Source organism: Solanum lycopersicum, chromosome 1, assembly GCF_036512215.1.
Source record: "Solanum lycopersicum chromosome 1, SLM_r2.1".
Lineage (NCBI taxonomy): Eukaryota > Viridiplantae > Streptophyta > Magnoliopsida > Solanales > Solanaceae > Solanum > Solanum lycopersicum.
Window position 1 is genome coordinate 88,624,490 of NC_090800.1, and position 19,800 is coordinate 88,644,289.

At 31.3% G+C, this 19,800-nt stretch overlaps 1 protein-coding gene and 1 non-coding gene across 19 annotated transcripts; one reads left to right on the forward strand and one right to left on the reverse strand.

Moving 5' to 3' along the window:
• Positions 1-3,997: 3,997 nt before the first annotated feature.
• On the forward strand, positions 3,998-15,842 carry LOC101254537 (phosphatidylinositol 4-phosphate 5-kinase 8). 18 transcript variants are annotated; one of them, XM_069292892.1, is made up of 12 exons: positions 4,262-4,419; positions 7,584-7,637; positions 7,992-8,036; positions 8,125-8,454; positions 8,566-9,633; positions 9,730-9,897; positions 10,084-10,249; positions 11,392-11,502; positions 11,593-11,780; positions 12,526-12,683; positions 14,878-15,046; positions 15,332-15,842. In XM_069292892.1, the coding sequence occupies exons 4-12, from the start codon at positions 8,438-8,440 to the stop codon at positions 15,609-15,611; spliced, it is 2,325 nt and encodes a 774-aa protein (XP_069148993.1). In that variant the 5' UTR covers positions 4,262-4,419; positions 7,584-7,637; positions 7,992-8,036; positions 8,125-8,437; the 3' UTR covers positions 15,612-15,842. The 18 variants fall into 18 exon arrangements, with proteins under 18 accessions (XP_069148984.1, XP_010314769.1, XP_069148992.1 ...); XM_069292883.1 differs by lacking the exon at positions 7,992-8,036 and having other exon boundaries at positions 3,998-4,419; positions 8,366-8,454; positions 11,392-11,514; XM_010316467.4 differs by lacking the exon at positions 7,992-8,036 and having other exon boundaries at positions 3,998-4,419; positions 8,366-8,454.
• Positions 15,843-19,612: 3,770 nt separating this feature from the next.
• MIR166c (microRNA MIR166c) lies at positions 19,613-19,800 on the reverse strand. Its single transcript, NR_130084.1, has one exon. It is a non-coding gene; the product is annotated as a microRNA MIR166c (primary transcript).

Genomic DNA, 19,800 nt, shown 5'->3' on the forward strand with positions numbered 1-19,800 from the left:
CATTCATGTTCTTCAACAACATTGGAGTTTAACATCAAATTTATACAAGTTTAAGAAAGTACTTATTCATACACACTTTAAGTTGGAGGGCATAAATGTGAACTGGGGATGGAGATTAAATTTAAGGTCATATTTATGTATTTTGCTTTTTCAAAATCAATACAAAAGTTTAGGTTGAAATTGTAATTTAAGTATATGATTTTTTTTAATCAGTTATGCATATTTGTTTTAAAAGCTCCTCAATCAACGGATGCTTTGACCTATGTATAAGGCTTACAATATCTTGATCAAGCTTTGAGGACGTTGACTTTTTTTAAAAAAAAAATAAATCAAAAAAGTGCTTATTTTATAAAGACATAATACATAAATATTAATTCTTAATTTGACGTCGATTAATAACTATGACCTTTAACTTTGGGTGTACATAAGTAGACACTTAAATTGTATAAAATTGGGCAAATAAATATATTCGTCCTACATGATAATTTTGTATTCTATATGACATACTACGTGTGTTATGCCATGTTATGACACTTGCGTCTATTTATTTAATTTTATACAAATTTAAGTGTCTATTTGTGCATATTTAAAGTTAGAGTGTATAATTATTCGTTAAGTCAAGTTAAGAGTCATGTTAGTATATTATCTTTTTTTATAAAAAGTGTTTGGGCAAATTTTTAAAGAGAAACTATTTTTCAAAGGTAGCCTAGTTTTTCTTCAAAAACAAAAATTACTTTTGAGACAATATATTGATGGTGTACTTTTTTTGAAAATTTGGCTATATATTAATTGTTGTCAAAATTGCGTTTTTAATTTGATTAGTCAAATACGTAGTAATTTGTTTTTCATCCTTTTATTAAAAAAAAAAACGCTTTCAAAATAAGTTAATTTTAGAGGTTTAAATTTAATGGTGGCTTGCGTGGTGTATGAGGTCTTTCGTTTTCTTTTACTACTTTTTTAATTGTTCAATATTCCTTGAATACTTATAATCGAAAGGTAACTTTATGCCTCTAGTGAATAATTATTCACATCAATTATGTCGGCATGCTCTTGGATCTTCCAAAACAAAAAATATTTCAAAATTTCTTTATATGTTCGGTTGCTCAAATTTTTTAAAAAATAACTAATTTTTTAAAATCATAAAAAGCAATCTTCTAATAACGGTAAAGAAAATAAGTTTCACGATATTAATTGTATACGTTTCCTTAACCCTTCAGCACAACTTATTAATCTTTATCGTCACTACCCCACACACATAGCTACCCCACCTCCCATAAATCAAAATATTCATTTAGTTTATATATAAATCAAATATTTTAAGATAGTTTTTTTTCTTTCTTTGGATTATTGGACACTAGAAATTAATTATTTCTTCTCATTAATCAAAATTCGCTTGTGATAGTCTCTTAAAAGTCTTTTTTCTTTTTTGTTTCAACTTTCAATGCAAATGGAATAAATTGTCAAGTAAATGGATGGTAAAAGACAAGAGTTCACACTATGATAATTGTCTCATCATCTTTCCTGCTTTACCATTTAGAATCTAATTCCAAAAGGTTGATTGTTAGTTAATAGTTAACACTATGTGCTACGTAATTGTCAATATGGGAATCACAAATTACAAAAAAGTCGATAAAAAATACGCATAATTGATTGATATATTTCATTATAATTGATTGATATATTCCATTATAATTGATTGATATATTCTATTACTAAAAGATAAAATCATTCTTTAATCAGAAATCTCTTGTTTAGATCGAGAGAACAAATAAATATCTTTTTACTGTATATATATAATATGAATACATATTACTCGATCAATAAATATCGAATATTGATTGATCAAATCAAAAAGAAATCCCAAAATATCTAAAAAATTCACTGATCAAATAGACTAACTAGGCCCCTCCTAACTCAACTACTGCCAAAAGGAACAAAAGAAGCACTGTTCTTTTCTCTATCTCCATTTCATATTTGAGAAGTACGAGGATTCACTTAATAATCTTAGAGTTAGAACATAAGAGATTGTTGAGTTTTAAAAGGCGCGAATGAAAAATGAAGGAGAGTTCGTGATTTTCATGATAAAAAATTATGACTTTAATGAAAAGCTATTAATTTGATGAAAGTTACGATCTTTTTAATGGTTGTAACTTTTTAAAGGGTTGCGACTTTTTCGATAAGACACAATGAACATTTGTTTACACTATTCTTAATTTGTTGTCTATATATAGAGAGATTTTCTCTCACTTTTTGAACATGAATTTTCTGGACTTTTTTTACTACTAAATCTAGTATTCTAAGTGTACTTTACTGCCGTTGAGTGATTCGCTGACACCGTGAGAATATGTATCAATACACCAACAAATAATATCGCTCTATCCAGAAAAGATATATTCAATTAACCTTGGATACTTTTAAGAACATAGTGTGCATTAGTGAACTCCATTTTCTTCGAGAAGAATATTTTGAAAATTATTTTTAATTTGTTTCTCATTCTATTATTTGTACTTGTTTTTATTTTTTAATTTTAAAAATACTCTTTAAACTAAATTATTATTTCTTATCAAATTCTTTAAAATTATTATTTTAGGTATTTTAGAAATACTAGTTGAACAAATATTTCAGGTATTTTTGAAATATAGACTGTTCATCTCATGTATTGTCCCTGGAAGGAGCCAAAAACATTTATATCAATTGTTCTCATCTTAATTGAAGTGGTCACTAAGACACATTTTTACCCCCAAAAAGAAGAGTTCATGTATCTTAATGAGAATATTGTCCCACGTTAAACTGGCTTTCGAGTCATGTAATTTTAGATTAATATATTTTAGATATATCGATCTAAAGTAAATATTTTATATCTATGATAGGATAATTGTTACCTGGTCATGTTGTTACATATAAGCTAACCTTTTAACGTGAAAAAGACTCACTATTTATATCTTTAGTTGATATTGACATACATTATACACTTCCAATAACCCAGAAAGAGACTAGGTAGGCACTTTCAAAAAATTACTTTCTTTTAATTTCACCGAAAGAGTCATTTTCCTCCTATTAAAGATTATATTTTTTTAAAAAAATCAAAATATGAAAAAAAAAAACTAAGAAATATTTCCTAGGAAAACAGAGTCATAAAATTAATTTTGCAACCAAGGAAAAGAAATATTAAAGCTTTAATACACCATCTAATTACAAACCTGACCCAAAAAAAAAAAGAAAAAAAGAAAAGAAGCATCATAATACGAATTTCAAAGAAGCAATATTCCAATATCTTTATAGTGAAAGATAATATTCGGTACAATGAATTATTTTACTATATCTATTATCATAGTTTGTGCATCAATAAATTAAATCCCTTTTCCTCCTTCGTCCAAAAAGAATGAAACGGAGTTCAAGGATATCAATATACCTAAATTTATAATCTAATTTTATACTTAAAATTCTCAAATCTCAATATTTATTACACAATTAGACGCATAAAAAATTACTATATACTAAAGTATTTTAGAGTATAAAATACGTAAACTTATTTAAAATATAAGAAAAAATGTGCATTTAACACTTAAAAAATAATACTAGTAAGTAACATTTTGACAAAAAAAAAAAAAAGGTATTGGAAAAAGAAAGGTGTTATTAAATTAAAATTCGTGTGAACCTCAACACAGAGCAACCAGAGATTCCATAACACCAACTTCCAAGTCATGTGAGCTGTTCCTTCAGGAAGAAAATCATATTATATCTCCGTTAAATAATTACAACGAAAATAATAACATATTCGATAAAATAACAACAAATAAAATCTAAAAAAAATAGTGTATACACAGATCTTATTCTCTAACTAGAGAGATTATTTTTAATCTGAATAAAATAATTAAACAATCAAAATTTAATAAACAACAAATCAAAAGCAAGTTGAACAACTACCAGAATAAGGCCAATACTTCACCACCAAGCCTATATGACTATATCCATTTTGAAAAGTAATTAAGACAACACTCCACTTCTTACAAAACTTCTATTCTAATAAATCAATCTTTAAACTTTTGAGTATAATCTTATATCCTCGTAAGATAAAATTACACTATGTCGTGTCTAATAATCTCTCTTCTCGTTAGTTAAATAATTAATTAAGTAAAAATCATAAATTTAAGTATTTGATACTTTACGTGGCAAGCAGTTTAACGATGGCCTACAAAACCGCCTAATTCACACGCAAGTCAATATGTATAAATACCTTTCAATTAAGTCAGTGTCCGTCAACTCATCAAAATCCAAATATTTCTTCATCCTCATTTGCAGAAAACGTTTAAATCTCTATCTCTAGTTAAGCATTTCAACTTCTTTTTGTTTGAAATTAAATTTTGGTAGCTCTCGATTTCTTGGGTTCGCGATCGATCGTTCGACGTTAATTTGGAGGTGAGTTCATCTATATATAATAAGTGCATTTCTATTATATATCCACGATTAGATTTCGTCATTTCGAGCTAAATATTTGATATTAATGAAACTAATGACATTTGATCAATTAGAAGTCAGGTTAAATAGAGAAACATTAACTAATTACCCCACCAACTAGTACAAAAAAGGAAACTCAAAGGTTATTTTTTTGTCTTCATTTCATGTTTGAAAAGTACTTGGATTCATCTTAACGTCCTTGAGTTAAAACATAGGAGATTTTAGATTTACATGCATTCTCCACCAAAAATTTATATCACTACAAAATTTTAGATTCAATTGTCCTTTTTTCCGGAGTCAAAAGGGTAATTTTTTTTTCAAAAAACATAAATGGTATGTTAAAAATTTTTTTAATAAGAAGGGCAAAATTGATTTAGAGGCAGTGATATCTTTAGTATAAAATCAAGTGTCCGTGCTGTTAAAAAAAAATTAAAATCGCTTTTCCAATAACAATTTTCTTATTTTTTTTTAAATTTTAAAAAAAAACTCTAAAACGCTGCATGTACTTAAATTTAGAAAAATATAATAATTAAATACTACGCTGCTGAGGCAGCTATTTTGCAATTTTTTTATTATTTTTTAAAAGAATATCAAAGTGATTTCTAAGAAAATTGCTGCATGTTTACACTTATCAATTTATATATTTTTTTTTTTGAAAAGAACGCTGCTGAATCATCGATTATAGAAAAAAAAAGTTATCATTTCACAATAATAATAATAATAACAATAATAATTAGGGCTGTGTATTGATTGGTTTAGTTTGATTTTGAAGTTTATCGGGTTGGCTTATTGGTTATCGATTTGTAAAGATACTAAATCGTTATAGAACCATTAAGATATTGACTTATCGATTATTGATTTATCGATTTTTGATCGTTATTGGTTCAGTTACCGATTTAACCGTTAAGATTTGACACAAAAGAAAAAATATTAAAAATCACTTAGAAACAATGTGAAAAACCAAATAAACCATGCACTTGAGTTCACAAGTTACATCTTCCTCAAAAGCAAACACTTTTATATCGTAGAATAATCAAGTATTTGAGACAACCAAAAAAAGTAGAAAATTATAACTCTAGGTCGAGGACTTTATATACAAACTGATACAAATATAATTATTTAATTTACTATCGGGTTATCGATTAACCCGTTAAGGAAAAAAATTTAAACCGTTAAGAACCGATAACTCGATAAAAGAAAATCTAAACCATTATTAAAACTACTAAACCAAAAACCTAAAATTATAAACTAATAATTTTTATCAATTTAATAATTTCGATTCGATTTTGAACAACCCTAATAAGAATAAAAGCTTTTACAGCATATTGAATTATTGATATATATTACTAGTAGAATTTTTTTGGGCAAATTCCAGCTAGCTGTACCCCTTTAGTTTTGATTGAAGATGTGCTGACCAATAGATTTTTGTCATAACAAAACCTAAAATATTTGTTGAAAGAGAGAGGAACCTAACAAATTTATATTTCTTTTTATATATATATAACCCAACCAAAGCAAAAGAGAGAAAAATGAAAAATATAAAATTGTTACCTATTAAACATGTTGCTATTAAATTACCCTTTTAAAACGTGTAAAAGAACTGTCACCATCTCTTCGTTCATGTAGACGCACTTTCATTAACCAAAAGAACACCTTATGATATTAAATTTCATGTTCCTTTTTATTTGTTTTGAAATTATTTGACACATATAATATCGATGGTCTCATTCAGAAATTATTATGCTATATTTTTTTCCTTCATATAATGTAATTTTAAAAGAAGGAAGTTCAATTGATGTGCTTCGATTTGTGTCAAAATTTATCTTTAGAAGCAATTAATTAACGATAATAATTTGATTGTCGCTAGATGTGTATATTTTGTTATAATTAACACTATTTATATATATCCTACAATCTTTTGATATTGAATCTAATGACAACTAATACCGATAAAGAATTAGGACTCTAGTCAACCCAAGCCAAAAGAACCACCATAGCCATTTCAAGAGGTTTTTACTTGACAAATTCAAAATTAAGAAAACATAATAAAATATTTAAACCTCTTAGTACACCAACCTGACAAAATAAATAAATAAAGAAAGATGATGAAAAAGAAGAAGCACCATAGTACGAATTTCAAATAGTCAATATTCGAAATGAAGATCATGATATCTTTTCAATGAAAGATAATATTCGTTAAAATGAATTATTTAAGTACTATATTATAATTTATGCATGAATATATTAATTCTAATCTACACCCCATTAAAAAAAAAAACGATCACATAAATTATAAATTTAAATATAATACATTAACTTAAAAAACTGTATAATACAGTCTTTTAGAATTAAAATATGATTACAAATAACAGAAAAAAAATCATTCAACAATTTTAATAATACTAGTACTCCATATTTTTCTTTGATGCTAAGTAATATAAAAAATTATTGGAGAAATCAGGTAATTAAAATTTTCCACGTGAATTAGTGTGAACCCCAACATAGAGCAAACAAAGATTCCATATTTCCAAGTCATCTGCGCTGTTCGTTCAGATGGAGGAATCAAATCCTTTTTTAAAAAAATAATTTAAAAGTTTTACCCTTTTTTTCATAACACAACATATTTTAATTAGAAATATATTTATGAACTAATCTTATTAATGATACGTAGAAAATAAATTGCTTAATTATTATTATTATTAACATAAATAAATAAAATGAAATACTTTACGTGAGAAGCAGTTTAACGTTAAAAATCAGCTACAACACAACCCCATACTACGTATCATATTCCACCACTAGGATTGAAATACGTGGAGGCGTCGCTTGCACGGACGACACGCAACCCATTTTACACCTCAGTATAAATATCTTTTGGGTTTTCTCTATTTCAAGCTACTGTACCTTCCAAAACAAACAAAAAAAAAAAAGTGCAAAGAGAAATCTCTTGAGGTTATTTGCAGAAAAGCTTCATACAAATTGCTTTCGTTTTCTGGTAGATAACGTCATAGCAGTAAGAAAAAGTTGGTGAACTTTTGGTAGTTGTTTTCAAGGAAGAAGCTGAACTGTCAATTCGAAATCGCTTTTCCAGTTTACCTATTGATTTGAACTTTTTATTTTGGTAGCTGAGGAAGTTTAGGTATACAGCGATTGTTTGGTGTTGCCGGTGCAGTTTAAAGGTGAGCTCATCGGTTTTTAATGCTCAATTTCGTGTAGTTCTACTATTGTTAACAGTGTTTGATTCAAATAATGAGTTATTTTGCGATCTCATATGATGTGAACTTGATGTGTTATGTTGTTGAGTAAATTATGTTTTTTTCATTTGAGTTTATTGTTGATGACTTCGTTGGATTGATTGAATGTTTGTGTGCATCTCGGATGCTCATTGAACAGAGATATTAAGTTGATGTCAACTGTTAAGATAATAGAGAGAAGATTATGGGTGTAATGCTGTTAAAATTCTTCTGTTCGGTTCTAATTTCTATAGAATGAGTTGTGTACAAGTTGATTGAATAATAGTAGTCTGTTGTTAGGTTATTCTGAAGTGTAGCCTGGTGTTTAAAACAATTTTAATCCTGGTATGACAATCTGCCTATTTCGAATACTTTATTGCCATTTCAGAATTATTTAGTTTATCCTCTAAATGATATTTTGTGGTTCTTGAAGTGTCTGGACAATGATCAACAATATGGTTTTCATGGAATCCTTAGTATCATAGTACGGATTTTAAAAAAAGAAACTACTGAATAACAAGTGCTATTAACTAGATCTAAAGTGGTTGGGGGTATAGGTGCACATATGCTACTTGGAAGGGATGTCTCTAATGCTATTGTTCTTGTCCCATGACAATGTGCTTAAAGAGGTATAAGAATCATTGAAGTTGCTCACCAGATTATTTCACTTTCAGAAAGGCACCTTAGATGGGTTCATTGACTATTACTAAGGAACTTTGAATAAGTCACGGTGATTACTACTGTCCATGGAGGATAGTGGAAGGTACTGACACGTTGGAGCCCTTAAGCCGTCCATTTATAAGCAAGTACTACTGGTTCTTTTAGCAGGACATATCTTTTTATTGAGTACTTAATTTCTTAATTCTATATGCAGCATCACTGAAATGGTCCTCTCCAATGGGGATGCTTATGTGGGTAGTTTCAAAGGGGTGTTTCCTCATGGGAAAGGTAAATACACTTGGTCAGATGGATCTGTTTATGATGGTTGTTGGGAAGAAGGAAAAATGTCTGGAGAAGGACGGTTTGTTTGGCCTTCTGGAGCTTCATACGAGGGTGATTTCTCTGGAGGTTACCTCCATGGTTTTGGAGTATTTAGTGGATCTGATGGCTCAGTATACAGAGGTGTTTGGAGGATGAATACCCAACATGGAATAGGAAGAAAGCAGTATCAAAATTCTGATATTTATGATGGTTGTTGGAAAGAGGGAGTACGTGAAGGCAGCGGCCGATATGCATGGAGTAATGGCAACATGTATATTGGGAGCTGGAAAGATGGAAAAATGTGTGGTAGAGGTGTTATGAAATGGTTCGATGGAGATCTTTTTGATGGATGTTGGTTGAATGGTTTAAGACACGGTTCAGGCTGTTACCGATTTGCTGATGGAAGTTACTACTTTGGGGTGTGGACTAAAGGGCTAAAAGATGGACATGGAATGTTTTATCCTGCTGGAAGTAAGCATCGCTTTCTGAGGAAGTGCAGTGATAGGTCTGATGAGAAGAGGAAAAGGCGGCTCTCACACATTTCATCCTCTAATTCAGAGTCTGTGAAACCTAAAGTGAAGCGTAGTTTTTCAGAGAGAATTTCCTCTAGCTTGCTCAGAAGTTCAGGAAGCATATCGCAGAGGACTACATCACTGGGAGAAGACATTGCCCTCGGTGATTCCAGCAGAGACATTATGACCTGTGATTCATCAAGTGTATTATCTCAAAGCTCTCTTGATGACAGGACTGAATTTCTGGAAACGGGGTCTGTAGCTTATGAAAGGGAATACACGCAAGGAGTCCTAATCAAAGAAAGGATTGTAAATATTAGTAAACTATCTCGCAAAAGTAAACAACGGTGTAAATTTCACGCGAAAGAAGTAAAGAGGAAGTCATGTGTGGACTTTCTTGAAGGCCGTAAGAGCTACTATCTGATGCTTAATTTGCAACTTGGCATCAGGTAAGCATACGTCATGGTCTTATATTATTGATAATGAGTGGTAAAATCCACTTGGTACCATAGAACTATTTGTTTATTTTGTATTTGAAATTACAGGTATTCTGTTGGTAAGATCACTCCTGTGCCTATCCGTGAAGTGAGGCAATCAGACTTTGGAGATCAGGCAAGAATCAAAATGTACTTTCCCAGGAAGGGCTCTCAATTTACACCTTCACATCATTCCCTTGATTTTTATTGGAAGGATTATTGCCCTATGGTTTTCAGGTACTTGCAAATTTATTTTATGTCTGCTACTTGGTAATTTCCTTTTTATACACTCCCCCACTATGGAGACTTTCTGAGTGGGAGCAAACTACTGTTTTGGAGTAGACCTTTAAAATATAAATTTTACTGTAGATGAGTTACTGTAGGTTTTGACAGACTTCTGTGACTGTGAAATGTCATCTTCAGATATTTGAGAGAGTTGTTCAAGCTGGATGCTGCAGACTATATGATGTCCATCTGTGGTGATGATGGTCTGAGAGAGCTTTCATCTCCTGGAAAGAGTGGCAGCCTTTTTTATCTTTCTCGTGATGATAGATTTGTGATCAAGACTTTAAAGAAGTCTGAGCTCAAGGTTTGCACATACTAAATCGTTTTAGCTTTTTTCCTTCGCTTGCTGTTCCAACTTCCTACATTTACATATTCTTTCTTACTCAATATTCATCAAGGTATTGCGCTCTAAGTTGCGCGGACTCTTCACTTTCGATGCCGTACCCGTGTCGGATTCTCCAAAAATACACTAATTTTGGAGAATCCGACACGCACCCATTGACCTTTTTGAACAGTCCGAGCAACATAGATTGCCCTTACATTTGAAATCAGATGCAGCTCTTAATGTCAAACCAAAATCATGATTCCCATTTTAAATTACATGTGTGTCCGTTTCTTCTTTTTCTTCATCTATGTCCATATACCTCCATCTTAATTCCTGAAAACTTCCTTACTAAACTTGGAATAGAGAGAGAGAACTAGCCCGCTCATTTTCTGGGGGTTTCTATAGAACTATGTTTAGATCTTGGGAGAGAAAGGCTAGGGGGAATGAAGAAGAAACTATCTGGTTCTTGTCCTAGGTAGTATGATTATCTACTAGTGGTCTCAGGAAAGGATAAAGTTGATCCTTCCATATTATCGGTCTTGGGAAAATTTAAAAAGCTCTTCTGGAAGGTAACCCAAACCTTCCACTTCTATTTTAGCACGTCAAACAAACATAGCATAAGTGTGGGTTTTTCTCTCCTTTTCTTTTATTGATAAGCAACAAAGCTTATGCGGAATTAAAAAGAATGTGGATGCTCTGACCCTAAACTCAGTTTCTGCAAGTCAGTTTGACTAGGACAAGTAACCTCATTTTACGAAAAGGTTACTAGGAAGTAAAAGTTGTTTTTATCTCATACATGTTTCCTCATTTAAAATCAATTAACAAATAAAAGAATTATTGATGTTCTTCTAGCAAATTCCATATCCCATGGTATGATAGGTCATATGGGTGGTGAAATAAAAACATTTTGAATAGTGTTGTTTTCTCACCAAAAAGTACTGCTGTTTCTGGTTAATGTTGTGTGCTTTATTGTCACCAATGTGCATAAGATGTACTTATAATTAATTTGATAAAATGAGCTAAGTAATCATGAATATGGTGCCATTTGTCTTTCTGGAAACAATTATAAACTGTGAGTGAACTGAAAGGTTATTGAAATGGATCATCTTAACATCATGTAGGCTCTGCTCAAGATGCTTCCTGATTACTATAAACATGTAAAGGAACATGACAACACACTCATAACAAAAGTTTTTGGGGTGCACAGGATATCATTGAAACGTGGAAAAAAGGTTAGTTGTCAGGTGTAAGTCCTACTGTACTTTGCTGTTATGCACTTTCGTCAAGCATTCAGGTCGAGTATTTACTTATTTCATTCTCAGGTCCGCTTTGTAGTCATGGGGAATATGTTTTGTACTGAATTAAGAATACATCGCCGGTATGATTTGAAAGGTTCTTCTCATGGGAGACTTACGAAGAAGGATCGGGTTGATGAGACGACTACATTAAAAGACCTCGATTTAACATATGAGTTTCATATGGACAAGTTATTACGTGAGGCACTATTCAAGTAAGTCTTTGTTTGGTGTTCCCCTTCAATTTGGAGTTAAAAATTCTTATTCACTGGAGTCTCTTATATGTGATGGTTAACTGCTGAAGTTTTTGAAGATGGTTAGATGGGGCAATAATTTAGTACTACTGTAAATCAAAATTAGTATGTCGAGGAGGGTGGACTTTTGATTATTTTTTCGCAAATTGGATATCTGTAGTTAAACTCCAGTTAGTTCACAAAGCATAGTCCGCTGAGTTCGGGTTAAGAAGGAAAATTATAGTAGGTTCGGAGTCGACCCATACATAGGTCAAATTACGATGAATCATTTTTAGTGTTATTCATAACATTTTAGACCCAAATATGTAGCTTAATTTGGGATTGAGGCAGTAATCGATTAAATTACTGTTTGATTGAATTTCTATAGGTAACCGAGAGATGTGGTGTTCTCAAAAGACCATTTCTATTATTAATTCTGTAAAGAAAAATAGAACATTTTTTTTGTTCCCAGCAGATGTCTTTTACGGATGTAATTTATCTTTTCTTATCTCTTTTTCCCTCCCCTTTTATGGCTATCACATCACGAATGCCATTAATAAATTTATGCAGGACTATGCATTTCTTTTCCTGATTAATTCCTGTTTTGTTGGTTGTAGAAGGTTCATTGCTTACAAGTTGTCCTTGGTTTAAATTTTTTTGTTGTTCCCCCAATTCTTTTCTTTTTTTGATCAACCAACGTAAGCTCTCCTTTTTTTCCTATTTGCAGACAATTATCTTTAGACTGCAGATTTTTGGAATCTCAGAACATTATAGACTATAGCCTTCTACTGGGATTACATTTTAGAGCTCCTGAGAATCTAATGTCTCTTTTAGAGCCACCTGATTCTCTGCACAAAGTCGAAACTGATCCTGATCACGTTGAAGGTAAAACCTGTCTTGCAAAGTTTATTTCTTCGTCTAATCTTCGTTACGGTGTTATCTCAGCTGAACATTATTGTCGATTTTCCAGTGTGTTTCTTTCTCTTTCTTAGTGATTAATTGCTATTATAAGGGAATAAGGTTAATACATCATAAGATTATCGCAACAGTGATTTTCTAATCATCAAAATGGTTGTCTCTCTATGTTTCCTTTTGCCCATATATCCCTTTCTTATGGACGGTTCCCACCATCCAACTCAACGAGCATGTCCCAGATTGCTGCAAATAGACTTCTGTTATGTTGTAAATGGACCCTCTCATTGGGAATAGTTGTGCTTCTGGTGTTATTTAGGTTGCTTCACTTCTTGTATTCTAAATTAGCAACATACCGTCAATCATGCTACTTAAAACATCTGAAGTTCCTTATTATAAATGGACAACAACAACAACAACATACCCGGTGTAATCTCATAAGTGGGGTCGGTGGAGGTAGAGTGTACGTAGATCTTACCCCTACCTTGGGAGGTAATTGCTATAGATGGACGTACTCCCTGTTTTTTCCTTGATGATCGACTTCATTAATTTTCTGTCTGGCATCAAAATATAATTCTTGTGTTTCCATGTTGGACAAATATTTAGATACACACTACCAAGCACCATGAGAGATGGTTGTCAAAGAAGAAGTGCTCTTGATAGAAAGCTAGCATGTTTTTCTTAGTTAGTGATTTTGATGTATGGATAGATGTGCCATTTGAAAAATAAAAATCTTCTCTTTATCGCTTTAATAGGTAGTTAGAAATTCTCATAAAAAGTGAGTATACTTGTACAATTTGAGGAAACCAGAACCCAGAGGATACAAGCACCAACTAGTGTGAAAAAACCAAGAGTCGGTTGGCTTTTCTTTTGTTTTAGAAACTTGAATTGGAAAGGTGCATGTTCCATAGGGAATGACACAAGTAGTCTGTTGCCTCACTTGATGTAGTAGAACAGATTATCTATAGGAGAAATTTTCTGAATTGACCACGATCCTGAATTTTTCTGCACTTTGGTCTGCTGACAGCATGAAGCTGTCATAACTCATCATACTACCTTAGCTTCTCAATTTGAAGCATGCATGGTTATGAACTTTGCTTTTAGTGAATATGAGTTGCCAAATAAATATGTTGGGCTGTTCTTTATTTATCAAAACAATAGCCCGGTTCATGAATCGTACCGCGTTCATGCAGGGTCCCGGGAAGGGCCGTACCTCAAGGGAAAATGAATTAGCAAATACATATGACTGTTCTACTCTCATTTATATCTCATCTGAAAGTGTGCAAATTAGTAGGAAATGTTCCAAGCAAACATTCCAGAGTATTCTGAATTTCATCTATTACTCCAGATTTTTGATATTTCTCTTTGCAATGGTCAGCTTCTGTTTGGTGAGCGCGCCTGGAACTTCTTTATAGGAACATTGGTTGCTTCTCCTTTGATAATTTTTCTCTCCCGTCTTATTTTACATTGTTTATGATTCTCTACCATGATTGTTTCCACTGGGAAAATCTGCAAGTTAATTCACTAAAAGAAAGTATCTACGTCATTATTTATGATTTTCTATCATGGTAATTTGATTAGTAAAAGTTCCTTGAATGGTCTAGGTGCTGAAGTCCTGCTACTCTAATTAATATCATGCAATTGGAACCGTTACCATATGATGCCATGGCATATCCATGGTGCGTTTTGAAGGTGCTCATGTCTTGACTTGAGGTTTCTTGGCATGATTCGGTTATTCTGTTGGGCCCCTCCAGCCTTTTACAGGATTGTAGCAGATTTCTTGTCTGGCACTATTATTTTCGACCTGAGAATAGTTATTTTTGGAACTCTACCCCTTTTCTGTAATTTTTTTCTTGGTTCCCAGTAAGTCCATGTTATGCTGCACCTTTCGGCTTTCTTGTGCCTGTTCGTCTTTACTTTCTGGTTCGTAATCCAATGATGGTAATAAGCCTGTATGAGTTGTTGTTACCTTATTTTCTGGGTCAGTACCCATTTATCCTCTTCCTGTGTATGTCGTTTCTCATTTCTGTACTCATTTATCTTGATAGGCTGGGGGATCGTGAAAATGGTGATTAACTTTATTCTGAAATCTTCGTTCTTTATGCTCAATGACATATTTTTTCTAGTTAAACTGGTTCTTATTGACTTCTTTTTCCAATGCATTTAGGTGGGATATCTCAGGGGGAGCTCTCAATTCCACCAAGAGGTTTGCTTTTAGTCACGCATGAACCCAGTTCTGTCAATGTTACACCAGGTCCTCATATAAGAGGGAGTACTCTGAGAGCCATGTCCGTTGGTGACCAGGAGGTTGATCTTCTTTTGCCTGGTACTGGAAGGTAATCTCATCTGCTTCTTATCCTTTATTTAGGACCGACATGGATACTTTTCCGTCATTATGCATTAATCACTAGTCTTCTCAAAATTAGGGGAGTGTCACAGCCCATCTAACTAAAACACGATTTTGAAGTAATAGGATTTTGTGAGAGGCGCTGTAATAGATAAACGAATGAGAGGACCCAAACAGATTCAGGAAACTGAGGAACCATTATCATGTTATTTGCTTTCCAGCATGAATTCACCCAATGTCTTAACAGCTTTTAGTTTTCTTTTTTTTTTTTCAGATTAAGGGTACAATTAGGTGTAAACATGCCAGCCCAAGCAAACCAAAAAGTGATGCAGGATGAGGCAGCTTCAGTCCAAGTTGAACTCTTTGAGGTATATGATGTTGTTCTATATCTCGGAATAATCGATATACTGCAAGAGTACAACATGAAAAAGAAACTGGAGCACACCTACAAATCGTTGAAATTTGATCCCATGTCAATCTCTGCAATTGAACCCAAGATTTATTCGAAACGTTTCCTCAGTTTCTTGGAGAAAGTGTTCCCTGTTGAACCATGAAAAGTCTTTAATATTTATCTTGCAAATATTTTCCCTCTGTCCAGCTGGATGGAAAAAAAAAAGAAGACCTTTTCATGATTCATTGAAGAGCAATTTTATCACCACTCGAGTGTTCCATTGTTAATGTACCATTTAGTTTATTTGTACAGTTGACTCAATACAACAGTTTTGTAGCCGAAAGGATATCTCCAGTTTTAATTTATCTTAAAGATATTTGGTTTAAGCTTTTTATTTCATTTCTTCTTTGACCTTACTCAATTTCTTTAAAATTATATTCATTTTTTCTCTTCTTTTTTTAACTGAAAGATGTCGAGACGCCGACAAATAAGGTGAACCAATGACCAAAGTTTCAAAACTTAACAAGATCACTAGACATTATTCCAAATTTTATCATTATTTGATTTGGTAGTAGTTATGCGTGACGCCTACATGTGACAATATCTCCTCTTCTTGGCCACATTGAAAATTTGGCACTCTTTACATTTGGTAGCTGTTAATAAGATTTAACTTTCTTTATTATATCTTTATTTATAAACATGTCATGCCATACGGAAGATTACAAAATCTTCGGTGTGCTTTTATAGGCTCATGTGGTGGTGTTCTTTTCTTAAACTTTTGTATTTAATCTGATACAAAATGGAACAGCTTAGGAATTTAAAAATAAAAATAAAATTAGAAGTTCATGGTTGTAATCTGAATGGATTATAATGAAGTTAAATATTATGTAAAACAAACACATTTTAGAAGTACATATTTCTCAATTCGCTTGATTAGTGGTCATACTTTCGATGGAGGGTAGTAGATTATGTGCTACATATGATTAGACATGGAAAGAAGTAAATTTCTTGAATCATGTCATTATTCGATTCAACAAAACAGTTACTAATATTCATTGTAATTTTACGAGTGAAGTGAAAAAGATATAATTTATTCATATGAATAAATTAATGTTGGTTTCAGAGTTTTGAGTATATATATGGTTGGACATTAGTAAAAAGCATGTTATGTATAGTTGTTCTCAAAAAACCTAAGCGGAATCTTTTTGTGTTTTCAAAAACTCAAAAAGAGAGACTTCTCCTTAAAATATACATCATCATCTTCAATGCTTCCAAATCCAACAACCATATTAAGCCATTAAATTAAGACAGTTACTGATTTTTTTTTCAGTTACACAAACACCCCCACCACATTTCACACACACACAAAATTGTAATTTTTTTTAAAAAAAATAAAAATATTTCATTCATTCAGACAGAGACATAGTAGTACTTGATCCTCGTAACATGGCAAAAGGCTATTCATAATATTAAAAATAGTGATGCAATAAATAAGTTAAGCATTAAAGCTGATCACGCATTTGGATCAACTTCTATCCATTTATTACCAACGCAGCGCTCTCCACCTTCAGTCAATTCACAAACGCTCCTTTTCCCAACAATATTCAATACTCTCTCCTGTCTGTTCCAAAGTAAGTGTCCTTCTATCAGAAATCACACTATTTTCTTCCGACGATGGAAATACTATTTTTTTACTCGGTGTTCGATACTGTATTGAAATCCGATTATTTAAAATTCGCGTTAGTAGGGTTGCATTTAGGTGTATCTTTTTTATACGTAACATTAAAATATGACCAAGAGCATTCTCATTCACTACACCACGTCCTTTTAGTGGTGAAATGTTTGACATAGAGTATATAGTTGTACCTGATTTCAAGTTAAGTGCAAGTTCACAAAGAATTGATCTTTTATAAAATTCACAAAAATAAGCGTCGTCTTTTAGAAGAAAAATAATTAATACTCTCTCTGTCTTTATTTAGTTGTCCACTTAAGAAGTGACACACATATTAAGGGCACCAATGATTATCATAGGTTAAATGCAGTTTTACCCTTAACTTAAAAAGATTATGTCAACTCCTCAAGTATAATAAATGTATTTTTCTGGTTCCAAAAAACATGCATTATAACTTAGTGGTGGTACTAGAAATTTTCTAGAATTAAATAAGAGCATCTTAGGAAACATATTGTTATCATTTCTTGATTTGTTAAAATGGACAAGTAAATAAGGACAAATATAAAAGAAAATATGGACAAGTAAATAGGAACAGATAGTTTAGAGTTTTTATTGTAGTTGGAAACCATTACTAATATCATTTCTTGTTTTTAATTTCTAAAACGATAATTATTTCTGAATTTACATTGATTTAACATGTTGGTATAAGTAGTTTTGTTGGTATTATTAAAGTAAAGAAAGATGGAGAAATTCCAAATTCTGTGTTTGAACAGATTAGGTTTTTATGTAAAGTTTGTTTGAACAAAAACAAAACATGCCTAGCTAGAGTATAGCCTCCTATAACTCTGTTCTCAGCAGCTACTTGTTTCACTAGCAAACTCTTAAACCTCATACGTAATTTAATCTATTTTTCCTCTCTGACATATATTTTCTATAGATATATACAACACAAACCCATCCATAAACAACAAGTAGAAGAGGTTGAACAAAACAATATATACATACATACCACTCTTTTGTCTTTACAATTTCGAGATTTCAAATGTTTTCATTTTGACCGTAGATTCGGATATAATATGAAATTAAATTGATATAAATGAAAATTACGTAAATATTTCATAGATCACACTAATTAAAAACTAGAAATTTAAAAGACATAAATAAATTTTAGTCAAAGAAAAACGTGGTTGATTTCAAAATTTCTAACTGTTCCATATCCATATTGGGATGAAGTATCATTCAATTTATTTATCGTATTTTCTTTTATTCTGATTCAAAAAAAATAATCCTTTTTTGCCAACTCTTTTAACTCGTAGTTTTGTTTGAAGTCATGATATTGAATTTTTCTTAAATTTCTTTAACTTTATGCGGAGTTTAAAATTAGACAAAATAATTGAAACGAACAGAGTATAAATGTTCAAATCAGATCAAATTGGCAACATCTATTAAGGTTTAAATGCTAGTGTGTAAAAAGAATTTTATACGACCAGATCACTTAATTATACCATAACTATAAGTTATTTTTTATCAGAAAAATTCATTAGTAGTAATAAATTCAAGTTTAATAAACTACCAGAGAAATTTTCTTTTTTATTTTTTTACCAAAGCAAGTCTCTTATAAGGTTAAAAAAAAACTCCCACATATTTAGATTGGTGATATCTTATAGTGAGTTTAAATTCTAGATGCTAGCAGTTTATTTAGAGGGTTTTATACCATAAGGCTTATACAATTAAGTTACTTTTCATGTTAAAACATTATTCGATATTCAGTCATTTCAAAATAAGTATCACTTTAATAAAATTAATAAGAATTTGTCATATTTTTTAAATATTATGGTGATAAATTATATTATTTGACCGTCGAAGTAGTAATGAATTGAAAATGAGGAAATATTAAAATGTAATTTTTAACAAGTTAAAAGTCAAAGTCGATTGATAAACCATGTTATACAAAATAAAATTTAAACTAGATATTTTTAGTCTATATATAAAACAAGATTTACATGACTCATGTGAGCAATACTACATATATATAACAAGAGCAAACAAAAAAAATATATATATGAATACAGTTACAGAGTCACTAATTAGCATCACTGCTGATTACATAAAAAGATCTAATAATTAATTACTAAAAGAGTCCATTTGTCACCATAATTTTTAATTAGCCACAAAAATACATAATCTCTATGTCTAACCCTCCCTGGAAAACAAACAGCACCTTCTTTAACATTAACATCAGTGACTTAATTTCAAGGTAATGAAAATTTAATCTAGTACAAAAAAAAAAACAATTACAAGGGTATATAATTTTCATGTTTCTTCTTGGAAGAAAAACCCTAGCTTGGTAGAGAAAAATCGACCAAACACACCTGCAAAAAAATAAAAAATCTAGACAACAACCCCATTAACAAGATTAATTTTTTTTTTAGGTGAACAAACATTACAAAAACCATAATTAAAAAAAAAGAAAAAAATTACAAGTGTTTTTGTGTAAAAGTAGAATATTGTTTGAGAGGAATGAAGCCTGGTCCGACGCCTTTACTCCCTTTTTACATCTTGTATATATGTGTTTAATTTATTCGTTATCGACATCAATCTTGATAACGAATAACTAAATACATACAATAGAGTAATTGTGTCGAGCCAGACAACATCCCCCTCAAACTCACCACACACA